At 46.0% G+C, this 13,432-nt stretch overlaps 1 protein-coding gene across 2 annotated transcripts in view; it reads right to left on the reverse strand.

The window, feature by feature from the left end:
* Positions 1 to 13,432, reverse strand: part of LOC119160859 (alanine aminotransferase 2) — a 174,645-nt gene that overhangs the window by 36,244 nt on the left and 124,969 nt on the right. For both annotated transcript variants that reach the window (XM_037413128.2, XM_037413127.2), the window contains one exon: positions 10,763 to 10,868. In XM_037413128.2, coding sequence (XP_037269025.1) covers positions 10,763 to 10,868 — 106 coding nt within the window. The remainder of the gene's footprint in view (positions 1 to 10,762; positions 10,869 to 13,432) is intronic.

Consider the following 13,432-nt stretch of genomic DNA (forward strand, 5'->3'; position numbering starts at 1 on the left):
GACAGACAGACAGACAGACTAAAATTTTTCCGTCAAAGGTTCCCAGGAAAGATTATCATCTTAAAAAAGCTGTCCTCGACTACGGGTTTTTAATCTATCTATGATTCGTTTCTTTACTACTTCTACTTCGAAATTAGTACTTTAGCCCTCATGATGGTGGCCACCCTGCTATTTCCAGTGAAAACCCGCGAACTGGGTAACATATCCTCACCGGAGGAGTTAGCTATTATTGTGATTGGAGTACACAACGCTGAAAAGAATGCACACTACCGACGTTGTTTTTTTTTTATCTTCGCTCGCGCTGCAATTTCCTGATTGTGCGCCGTCCTCGAAGCTGCTACGGTTTTACCGAAAATGCTAGATCGACATAAGCAAATTTCAATTTCGTTCCTCTAGGGCATCTGATATAAGTCCATTGTGCAGCATGTGTTAGCTTTCTGCAAAATTTCATCAAGATTTCACGAAAAATATTCGTCGATTCATTTTTTGTTCTATCTGTTGGCATAGCCGAAATGGGCGAAGCACCTTAGTAGGGAGCTTTGAAATACCGCTTGCAAGCGCTGCGGGCCTTGCGTGCGTAGCGGGCACCATATGAGCTTTAGAATAGCGTTTGCTTTACTGCAAACCGCCGCGCACGGTCGCAGTGCTACTGTAGCCTCGAAACCAGTGCTTGCGGGCCACATGCGGGCCGCGATCGCCGCACGCAATCTCAAATTTTCTGCGGGTGGTCCACGAACGCGAACGCCGACTTGCGTTACGACGCATGCACAGTGGCAGCGACTTCACCTCAAGGACTCGCGGTGCACTATTCTAAATCTCCCTAGTGTCTCGGCGCGTTGACGTGCTCCTCATCTGCTGCTTGCCGCTGGTGTTGCGACTGTGGCTGCTGTTGGAGTGCAAGAGAGGGCGCTACTACCTCAGCGCTCACCTAAAGGGTTCAGCCTTATCCATCGATCCATCCATCCATCCATCCATCCATCATAAAGCCCCTTGATCCTGGGAAAGTAACGACACTCTCCTTCACGCGCGCGTTTCCTCCTCGATTATCCTCACCCACATGCCGTGCGCGCGACGGACGGGGCCATTTTTCGCCAACCCTCCCGCGGGCGCGCCGCAGAATTCAACGAAGGCGGTTCATTTGCGGTAGCTTGCATGCCACAGTAATGCTGAACCTTTTTTAATGGTTAAAATAAAATTAAGAGTAATGAAGCAATTGTTTATTAAAAGATAAGCTTCCTCCAATGGTCGTATAAGTGGGCCATGGTAATTAAATAAAACTTCTTATGGGGTGTTCTATGGTGCGGATGCTTTTCTGCCGCATGATACTATGCTGTATGTTTGCACCTGATGTAGTTCTGCTTGTGGCATGTCCGTCTGTGTTCGCATTTTTTTTTCGTGCTTGTCAACGTGCCGAGACACTGGTACTTCCAGCGTCACATACTGCAATGACTTCGCGGATGGAGGATCGTTTCCCCATGGGTCCATCTTCTCTGCGTTAAAGTATCTTTGCGCAGTGCTCTTAAAACTGAAGAAGGCCTTTGAGCAATGCCAATGCGATTAAGTGTCGCCAACAGTGGCTTACCACAATAACAGCAACGTAAGAAAATGAATAATTAGGACTCTATTTTCTAGTTTTTGTCAAAAATCTAGCGATCGGGTCACCTGTGAGAGGAGAAACTCTGCACCAGGATTGTCCTCATTATCTGTGCGTCGATAGCGACGAAAAAATTCTATTGGGGCTGACTGATCCCGGTAAGAAGTACCCATGTGGCACTAGTATAAAAGATAATGTAGTTTCTTATTGGGGATTGGAAGACATGCTAATGCAGGCGTGACCAAAACGATTGTGGCCATGGTCTCCTAGAAAATGGCTAACTCTGTGTCAACAAGCTATAGCTTTTTTTTTCATTCCACCTCTCTATTTTTTTAACAGACCAAATATCTTTCATGAATTTTGTGTGTTGATTCTCCCCTAAAAACAAATCACAAAATAAATGACCTCACGGACACGAGCACTAATTAGTGTAATATCTATCCATTCATTTGTTTAATCCAACAAACGTTCTCGTAAACAAATCCTAACTGTTTCAAAAAGCATGATCGAGAAGTTGTGTCATCCCACGAATTTGTTCGCAGGAAAAGCAGACCACAGTTGTGTATTATCAACAATTGACCAAGTGCGTGTGAAGTGAAGAAGTGGGAGCTGATTATTTTTATTTATTTTATTTACTTATTTAGATTTACTGCAGACTAGCATTTTGGTCCAGGCAGGAGGGGCGTAAGAAAAATCAAGTGATTCGTAACAGCAAAACAAAAAAGAAAAAAACATGTATCCATGGGCTAACAGAGGTAACATATCTGTGAAACAGCAACAAAATTTATAACAGAATTGACCACTCTAATCACCAAGTATATAACCTTACCAGGGACAAAGCAAAATTGTCAGGCGAAAAGATCCAATGAGGCAGTGAATCGCATTCGTCAACTGTTCTGGGAAAGAACTGTATTTGTAAGCATTAGTTCATGCAAATATATGTGCCAAGAATCGATCATATATATGGTGGGTATTCCTAGCAGTGGCTGGCTGAACGCCGCAAGGTACATTCAAGGCAACTTTCCTTGACATAATTTCGTATAAAAACGTTAAACTATTCAACTTTCTTCTTATTTCTAACAAAGAAATTCAGCATATTGATGGCAACTCCACTTTGCAGCAACGTACGAATAGCCGAGAAAAAAAAAATCACAGCATGTCCACGAAGTGAATGATGATAAGTGGGGTGAAGCGGGCGGATGAACGCACAGACGGATGGATGGAAGGACGCATGGATGGACAGATGGATACATACAAGGACGTACGGAAGCATGGACAGACTGACGGACGCTTCATCCCACTTATCGTCATTCACTTCGTGGATATGCTGTGACATTGTTTTAAACGACATCCAATGCAATGCAACTGGCGGCTGCGACGACACGAGACATCCGACCCACGGCGCAAAGAGCTTCGCCCCTAAAATCAGGTATGTTGATGAGGAGGCCGAAACAATATTTCGAATGCAGCGTTCGGTGATTTTTTGATATGAGCAATAAAAAAGGCGTCTTACCTAGCAAAGTACACTGTTCTTCGGCGGAATGAAGTTTTCTTGAACAATGTTGCGCAGTCACTGCTGTTTGTGCAAGCCATCGTGTTTATCTTGAGGTATCATAAAAAATGTGCAACAATTTTCACTGCGGTTGTTGAAGTCAAAGGCGCAACAGCACGGCTTATCGCCCGCACAAAGCATAGCAAAGAAAGCGAGCACCCCGTTTGTTACGCGGAGCGTTGACAAAAAATGGCGTGAACGAAAACGAAAAACACAAGCAAAGGGCAAGATCCACGCATCTCCAAGGGCAACCATGAAGAAGACCAATCATCGCGCAGAAAAAGTGTCAGAGACTGAGAGGGCGTGAAGGGTGGCGAGGATGGAGTGAGGAGGTTGAGCGCATGGCGGCGAGTACAGTGGATGGCGGTACTTTCTCATGATCAAGGGGCTTTAAGCGTTGGTAATGATGAAGCTTCTCTAGGTGCTTAGCGCGTGGCGAATCAACGGTGTGGTGCGTGTGGAATATGGAAATGCTCTTTCTGCAATGGTGACTCGTTTAAGGGTTATTCACGCCGAAGGCGGCGCGGCAAAGCGGGATTTCCGAAGTGGCGATGTGGCGACTGCGTGAACCTGTTCAGACCACATGCCTCCTTCGTCTGGCCACGCGGCAGAAGGGGGACTCGTTCGCTGGATTCCGTGACGATCGGTTGTGCCCTCGCATACTCCGACGACAGCGCAGCTCTGGCCGACTGGGTTGGTCCTACGCCGCCTCCTGCCGCCGGTTCCCTACGATGACGTCAGCGCACTCTCCGGCCGACTGGATTAGCCCTACGCCTTCTGTCGTCGACAAGAGCTTTTGCAAGTGGTGCCCCGTCCTCGGACTCCTGTGACCGTGTTTCCATCTTTCCTATCTACCTTATGACGTCACTCGCTGTCCTAGCGCATCTCTCTCTCTTTCTATCTCTCTATACCTTTAATCCCATCCTTTTAATCTCTCCTCACCCCCATCCCTTTTGAGCAACTGTTGAGGTGTCGCACGCTGATGCATACAGTTACGGGGCTCACTTTTCTCTTCTTTTCCCTCTTATAACCACAATGTATGTGCGGCAGAAGAAGCGGGCATCTCGCGATTTTGCGCAAGTGTCGCTATACCGTGTCAGGGCTTTTCCCAAATGTACACCCGCACCACCACCGCGCCTCTGCTGCGTGGCGTTCAGATTGGCCGCGGCAAAGCGGCAAGTCTCGGCAGGCGGCACAAAATTGCCCCGAGAGCGAAGAGCTCTCGCAAGTGGTGCCCCGTCCTCGGACTCCTGTCACCATGTTTCCATCTTTTCTATCTCTCCTATCCCTCATAAGTCCTCGCTTGCTGTCCCAGAGCATCTTTCTCTATATAAATAAAAAAATGATATACATACCTTTATTCATAGCCTTTTATGCCTCCTCACCCCCCTCCCTTGTGAGCTACAGTTGAGGTGTCACACCCTGATGCAGACAGTTACGGGGCTCACTTTTATCTTCTTTTCCCTCTTATAATTATAACCACTACCCCCCTCCCCCTCCCCCATCCTTGCCGCCAGAGTTTTCTCCCACTTTCACGGCCAGGAGAGGAGGTTGTTCCCGCTTTCCACGTTGCCACCTCGCCGCTTTGGCCGCCCCGCCTTCGGTTTGTACGAGCCTTTAGTGGATTTCTTCCTTAATGGTTGTGGCGTCCGCGATCTCCGACGAGCGTAGCTTGCGCTGATGAGCCCACCGTCTGCGATGTGCTGATGCCATGCAGCTCTCACCAAGCGGTGCTCCGTCTTCTATCTCCTCTTTCTCCTTCCTATCTCTTCTCTCTTCTTTTTGTCGTTCTTGTGAGCGAGTGCCCTCTCTTCATTATCTTTCTACTATTCTTTTAAAGCGATAATATTTCATGAGACATTTCAACGCAAGAGTTTTAGTGTGCTTGTTTTTGCTTTTGTCTGCCTATCAGTTGAATCAGCCACCCGGAGTAAGTTTGACCCGTTACTCAACGTCGATGACTTTTGATCTGGCAACTGCATTCATACTTGCACAAACTGTCAATCAGGAAAAAAGAACATATCGCGCCCATTTCAGACACACTCTCAATATGCGGGTCTTAGGCAGTTTAGCTTTTCATTTAGCAAATTTATAGTCACATATTTCTAAAGACCACAGTGCAAATCACGCTGCGCTGACAGTGCGACCTTAACGCACGCAGGTGCATTGTAGCCTGCCCATGAACGAAAAGGCGAGCTTTTCCTATGCTTACCCAAGTCGACATTGCCCTGGCACCTACCAGTGACTCTCCGTTCTAAAAAACCTTTCCTTTCTTTAGACTACTGCCATATTGCTCCATAGCTCACGCAGGGTAAAGTTCCCGAATTAGAGTAACCTAGAAGTATTCTCTACCTCGAAGCACTCGCTCGTCTCTGCTTACTCACCGAGGCACCCTAACGCAGCGCTTCCAGACTATCAATTTTCGACGTCCTTTGCAGTGAAGCACGTAGATTCGCTCGCCTCTGCTTACTCACCGAGGCACCCTAACGCAGCGCTTGCAGACTATCAATTTTCGACGTCCTTTGCAGTGAAGCACGTAGATGCGAGGCCGTTCGTTTATCCCCGTCTACTATCCACTACAACTTAGGCACTTCATCATGTCGAGATTTAGGTGTTTTTTTAGTATTAAAAACCACGCATTCATACGTGCTATGAATTACCATAAAACTACCAGCTCGCAAAATGAGAGTGTGCCCTTACCGGCAAGATAAAACGTGGACGAATGCTGCGTCTGCGACTTCGTTTGATCCCAGAAAAAACTGGCCGGGCAACCCGTATATATAGGCACCGGACCTTGACCTGCCATGCAGCACCGGTAAGAGATTTCTCTTGTGCGTAGGTAAACAACACATATTCGCCGCGTGTGCGTTAACTAGAGCAAACTTGGTGTCTCCGTGTTTTTTCGGAGCAAACTGGGGGCTACTATTAGACCCGTGAACGCTGCATACTTCATCCCAACCCAGGTTTCACGTCAGTGCATGGAGCTGAAACACCCTTTTCATGCATGCCCCTTCGCCACTATTTTTCCGGGTGCCGAAGATTAAAACACCTCAGTAGCATGATTCCCGTGAAGCATCGTGATAACTGACGACAACGATAGACCTCAGACTGACCATGTGGCGCTGTGAAAAACACGGCCACAACGGTCTCATCGCCTCGCTGGCCATAACTGGGCAGTTCAAATAGTTCGCGAAAAAACGTCTATAGACCCTGCTCTTTCGTTGACGTTTAGGTGAGGTTTCCTGACAATCAAGGACATGGCAAGCTCTTTCATCAATCAAACTTTGCTTCAGAAAAGTAGGAAGCTTATCGAATCAAACTTCGGGTAGAATGCAAAAGATGATTAGGTTATTTTCGCGTATTGGAACTCGCTATTTAAGTGCAAGTGAGCATAGTATTACATCGGCTTTGGGGTAAGCACTCCTACGTGCGTTCTCTAACGCTTTCACGCGTTAAATTTGGACATGCACATCATGCCAGAGCGATGAAGTGGCAATGTACACGCCACCAATGTATCAACCAGTGGTACGAAACCCGCATTGTCAGATGGCCCCGGCGATTTTCGCCATTGCAGTTGCATTCTCCACCTAACCGTCACTGCTTCTAATTTAAGCTGCTTTATCACACCTCACGAACATTTTCTACTTAAACCCGGAAATTAAAGCCTCCCATTTCCAATAGAGGCAAAAATGTCTAGGCCCGTGTGCTCAGATTTTGGTGCACGTTAAAAAAAACCCTAGGTAGTCTAAATTTCCAGAGACCTCCACTACGGCGTCTTTCATAAACATATCGTGGTTTAGGGACGTTGAATCTCATATATCTAACTTAAAGCCTTCAAAGACTACATGCGTGATGCTGTGTGGTGGCGGCCACTTCAGATTATCATGTTCGTGGCATGTGCAATGTTTATTGCGCGCCACCGCTCTGCGTTTACACGGCGCGCACCATGGTTAGAGGCTTTGTTTAGCTTCATAATCAAGGTTGCGATGGTTCTCCGTCAAGAAGACTGCAAACTATGACAGTATATTTACATTATCGCACCTTTTCATGCAACCGGTTGTAAACAACGAAAGTAATTTGTTTTTCCACACATAGGCAATGGGCTGAATCCAGCGCTCTCTCTCTCTGCTAGGTGACATCTACGGGAATTTGTAGAACTGAAGTTCTTTACGTCCGTGCCAATTAACAACAAAAAAGTAGAGTCGACTGCCCCCTTCGTAGAGCGTAGGGCTGTTACGGCTGCTCTTGTGCTAGCAGTCGTTGTGGCTAGTGAACCAGCAAACACTTCTAGGTGGTTAGGTGCCGCGTCCGACTAGGGGACAAATATTCGAAGCTCTTTTTGACAGTGTTCGATGCGAAAGACATGGTCATGAACCTTCGGCAAAAGTTTCATATAAAAACAGGAGCAACCGCGAAGGGCGCCTTCACCCACGGCGGGGCACCGGAGTGCTCGCGACGCTGCAATTGTACGGCAGGCGCCGGAGCTGTTAAACTTTGTTGAATGTAGCCGTGAAGATTTATTGCTTCTTCAGAGTGATGTTAGCTTCAATGAAATTCGGGAAAGCTCTCATACAGTGAAATTTATTGCCGAATGAGGTCTTGAAGCTAGGAATTTTATGGCGTGCCGATTCCACTTTAAGATATGCTATCGGAATAAAAGCATGCTTATTTTTGTTTTCCTCAAGCATCAAGTGAACATATAAGTACAATACAGATTTCTTTAACGGCTCTAGTGGTTTTAACGCGTTGTGGAAATGCAGTGGCTACAACATTTGACAGCACATACCCAACCTTCCAGGCTATATATACATTCGACGTTTCCATATACGAAGATATATATCCTCAAATTGCCTCGCAATTATTAAACCAACGGCCACATTAAATAAATCAGTGTTTTTAATTTAACAAGTGATGATAATCAAGCGATACATCATATGACGTTTGCCTCGTTTTCGTGTTTAATTTTGCGTGAATTTAATAATACGGTGCCGTAGGACATTCTAAGTTCGGTTGGCTATGCAATGTAGTTTATCGGTCCATTACTCTGCTGTTTAGCTTACTCATGCTGTGTTTTTCCTGCCCTTTATTATTTTTACTGTAAATGCGAAAGCTTTACTTGCCTCCTCAAGCGTGAAAATTGACCGACTGCATCTCACGCTGGAGGCATCAAGATGTGAGGAGAAAAGTTTTATTCTCGTGCTCAGGACGCATTGATATCGAAAAGTCACTTTTCACGCTTTTACTGCTTGCGCACGTTTTGTACAGCATTGTGGTACAAGGTGTCTTGCGCCGTCACTCTAGAAACCTTTATTGGTAGCGCTGAAGTGTCTGTTGTGTGCCACAGCTGTGTGCTTTGACTTTTTGAAGCTGTGAGGAGCTACATGTAGCTTCGCCTGTTCGGCATACCTTCTTTACACTTTTGGTCATCTCGGTGACTATATAAACAAGAACTGTGAGCATTGCAGTCATCGGGCTTCCGTGTTACCTAATGGCATGAAACGAGGAAGAGGTGGCCGATATGCTCAACTTCATTAAATGCGTTATTATCCATTGCAGCAATGTCAAGAGGCATGCACAGTCAAATGCAGCCTCAACAGTATTCGGCTCGTTGACTGCTTCCATTGACGCTTGTAGGCGGGCAAGGACTGCATCTTGTTGCAATGTACAAATACGCCGTGAGGCCGCGTAAAACCCTCGGCACAGCGTCACCAAAAGTATTGGAACTTCTAGCGGTGACTCTCAACAACACTTCCGATTAGCCACTGGTCCGCGTGAACGATGTCACTCTCATCGAAGTGCTTTTCGCACACGTGCACATTTGGGGATTCAAGTGTGAAACCACCGGTTTCTTGTCATGACAGTGCGCGCTTACACTTTTCCCGCCGATCACATTTGGCAGCGAGGACTCGGAGACTCTTTCGCCGATTCTTTTGTAACCGGATCGACGACGAGATACCCAGCAGGTATACGGTATCCTTCCCAATCTTCAGGCACACCACATAGTAATCATACGGTGAAACACTACGTGATGGCACGCCACAATGTTATACATTGACCCCATAGCAGCCCCATCAGCCAGATATTTTCCGATCTGCCCGATGCCCGCGCTGTTCATGACGCAGTGCCACCCCATAGCCTCCGCTCGCAGCGCACAAAGCTCTCGCTTAGAGTTACGGCGAAGCTACACGGCCAGTAAATGTACAGAAGGACTCTGGTAATAGTGTGCTGCTGAGCAGCTTGTTTTACAGCGAAAGGTGTATATGGATAGGAGAAACGAAAAACTTCAGCAGTGGCGCTACGAGAAGTCTCCATTGGCTTTAATATCAGCTACAACATTCTCACCGTCGTACCCAGCACGTGCGCCATTGGCTGCGTTGCGAGTGACGCCATTCACTCGTCCAAGCCAGGGCGTCGAGAACGCATGCATCAGTTTCTGCTCAGACTTTCCACATGGTGATCCATGGGCACCTCTAGTAGAGCGCCGACAGCGAGAACAGGTGAGCGCTCGCATTCAATGGGCCGAAGGTGCAGTGCGGGCACAAAAACAGGCTCGGGAGGACGAGTTCCGGCAGGAACTGACTTAAGTGATGGCTCGGTGGAGTGTTGAAAACGCGCGCGTCACTGTAAACCATCCTTGAGGCTGCAGTGATGATTGTATATCTTGGATAAATTCAGCCTATTTTTTCTTGTTCCGTCGTACTTGAACGAAGCTCTATACTGGTTCCAGAAGTGCAGAAATTTCTCACTTCATTACTCTCTGCAAGCATGAGTGTTTCGCACGACGCATCATGCTCAGTTCGTCTGTTGTTTGGGGAGAAATGTTATTATTTTAGGTGTAATTACTGAATTAATCATTCTTCCACATTACAAAAGAGGATACAGCGCCCCTAAACACACCTAATAGGCCCAATCACTCGGCATTTGCTTACGCATTGCATCAGTCGACAAGTTTTCCTCTCGGACGTTACTTACCACGCCAAGTCACAAAATAAATATAGTTTTCATACGATATTCAGGCGACATATTACTGGCTTTGTTATAGCTGTGTAGATACGGGGAAACAACGAACGTGAGAGAACATTCCAGTAAGAAAAACATATATCCAAATTCATTAGGCATGTTTTGATGAAGAATAGTGCTAATCTCTATTCATAATTCACATGTGTCGTCAAGATTTAAGAATGGTTTTTCATGTCTGCGTGATATTGCGTGACTGTTGCTCTCAAAATATTGTACAAGCTATTATTTGGTCTACCATTTTAATGAAAATAACGTCATCTCAATTTAGTTAAAAGCTAGCTCGTTAAATTATTATTCTTTTTATATGCGCAATCACAAATAATTTGACAGAACAGTACTTCAGTGCACAATAAATAAAGCGAGTTCAAGATTATTCTATTTTTTGGAAGCCCACTGTATAAGGGTCTTCACTTGAGTGAGCTAGAAGGAAGTATTTTCTCGTGTACATTTAAGCGATGGTGGCGTGATAACAATCGCTAATAAGAGACGGGAATGGAAATGAAATCAAAGGTTTAGTGTTCCTCCACTCAATTTTTGAGGAATCAGTGAATCTTGCCTGTTTTGCATAAATATAACTCTTATTTCGGCTACGTTACCTGAGACAACATTGGTGGCAGGTATTCCATTGTGGCATGTTCCAGGTTAGCTTGGTCCACACGGTTGATATTGATTGCCTCGAAGTATCCCGCCTGTAACCCGACCCTGTTGGACAGGACAGAGTGTTTATATGTTACAAATCGATTACCCGATGTAGTTGGTGTTGCTATACGGCATGTCACTGTAGCAATATTTCTACATCGCGAAAACTCTATATGCCCAATAGATACGGATGATGAGATATCTCGGGCCATCGCCAATGGTGGTGCTATCAGTTACGTCCTTTTCAGCGTCCTACTCAACCATGTGCACCATTGGCTGCGTGGTGAGTGACGTTATCTATCGCGTCACAACCGTAGCACCGAAAACTCGTGCATCAGTTTATACTGAGGGCTTCTGCATGGTTAACCCACGGACAACTCTAGAAGAGCGCCGACATTGTAAACTTGAGAGAGTTCGTATTTACTTGGCCAATGGTGCTGTGCGGGCGCAAAAGTGGCCCATGAGGCCTAGTGCAGGCAGCCACTGCGCACCGATGATCCGGCAGCCTCGCAAGTCGTGCTAATTCACGAATGGAAATGAAGCTTCGGTGGAGGATGGATCAAGGAAATGACGCCGCCGTGTTCGCTGGTGATGTGAAAATCTTGAAACAACGTGGCCCCGAAGAGGTGTCAATGCGAGCATGACAGCGTCGACGTGATGATTGCGGTAGCGCATTCGCCGAGGCAGACGCCCGCTTTCGGAGGCAATTTCTCTAGCGGCACTTTCACTGCGGTGGCAATGTGTAAAGACCACCACTGTGAGTCACGAATCGCGAAACGCTTTTCACCGCTCAGTGAACCGTTATCATCCGAGGCGCATGAGCGATATGTGAAAACAAACACTGTAGTAAACCAAAGCCAAACGTTTGTTTAACCTCATTAAGAAGCATAAACATGTGACCAATAATTGTGAAAGGCTCTGGTGAAGCGTCAGGTTAGGTTAAACCTATTTTTAAACACCGACCCACGCGTTCTAGCTTTGGCTTCTTGACTATTTGTACGGTGTGCTCGGGTGGTGAGATTTTTTTTATTTACTATCAGAACCACAGCGTATTCGGAGCACACTTTCGTTCTCAAATGGTCGAGAGTCCTGTCCAGGATGACGTTACATAAATGTTGCTGAGGGAAATCAATTTACTCTATCTTCTGCATGTTTATGCTACGTTACTAGTCGTTTATTGATTTGTTCTAAATTCAGAGGAAGCCAAAAAGTCGCAGTACTGCCAGTAAAAATTGCAACGCAGCTTGTACCGGATTTTCTCGGTGTATGCCGTTGCGTTACGAAAAAAAATAAACGCAGTACGTCACAAACGAGCCCTTCACTACGGCGTCACGTAGACGCCATAGTGGACGGCTCCAGAAATTTCGACCACCTGGGGTTCTTTAACGTGCACCTAAATCTGAGCATACGGGCCTACAGCATTTTCGCCTCCATTGAAAATGCAGCCGCCGAAGCCAGGATTGGATGCCGCGACCTGCGGGTCTGCAGCCGAGTACTTTAGCCATGAGACCACGACGGCGGGGCAAAAATACATGGCTTGCATCGCCATGCAGGCTCACGCAAATACAGTACAACGACACTACCTCGCACACAGCTGAGCACCTTAAAGTTTATAAAAAGCGTGAGGTCAACGTCATCTGTGATCTAGATGATAGGGCACACGAAGGTGCACTAACAGCCCCTACATTCACAATCACGACCTCACAGGCTACGACGCGGCGCTCAGAGCAAGTGGTGGCACGTGCACCTCCCTCCACATGGGTTCCCGTGTTCCCGCTCTCCCAAGTGTTTGTAACATCTTTCGCAGCAGCGCGATAAGTCACAGTTCATATCTACATTGTAGCGTTCCTTCGTATCGAATGTCATGGACGAAAAACGTTTCACCTCAACTGTATGCATGACAATGAAGGCTCGTTGTCTTTGCAGGACTATGGTTCCCGTGGTGTAGCACTCGCATGTAATTGTAACGTTGTTTTTGCGCCGCAGCGCGGGCAGTACCTGTTTTTATCTACGCGGTAGGGTCTCTTCTTGCGAAACGTCGCGAATGAGAAACGATTAGCCACAAGCGTATATGTTACATTGACGGCTTATGGGCGTTAGCAAGACCACCGAAAAATTGTTGTCACCACAATATTCGTACGATTCAGGATCGTGACACAAAGACTCTGTCATATTTTGCGCCCATTCTTATAAAGTTGAAGCTGAAGTTTATTCAAAACATATCCATTTTTTTCAATTATGTTTGTTTTTACATGGCGAATAAACAATCGAAGGTCACAAAACCTCCTAAAAAAGTAAATAGCAGATTAGATTTTCAGTCACTAAACAGTAACGAATTAGCAACAATATATAGAAAAAAATTGAGCGAAAAACGTTGCGCAATATGAGCAATACTGACAGTTTGCTTGAAACAAAAAAATAAACAAAAGAAAACATTCAAGTCATAAGACATGTAACAAAAAGATTTCACGCGTTTACAAATTGAGTACAATGAGCATGATTTTAAATCGACAGGCAGCATGTTCCACAGTGTTAAGCATGAAAATCTTGCCATCATTTGACAATAGTTGGTGCGTACTTTAGGTAAACGGAGATTACGGTTGTATGAAAACTTCGTGTTGTTAGTA

This window comes from Rhipicephalus microplus, chromosome X (genome assembly GCF_043290135.1).
Source record: "Rhipicephalus microplus isolate Deutch F79 chromosome X, USDA_Rmic, whole genome shotgun sequence".
In the NCBI taxonomy this organism is placed as follows: Eukaryota; Metazoa; Arthropoda; class Arachnida; order Ixodida; family Ixodidae; genus Rhipicephalus; species Rhipicephalus microplus.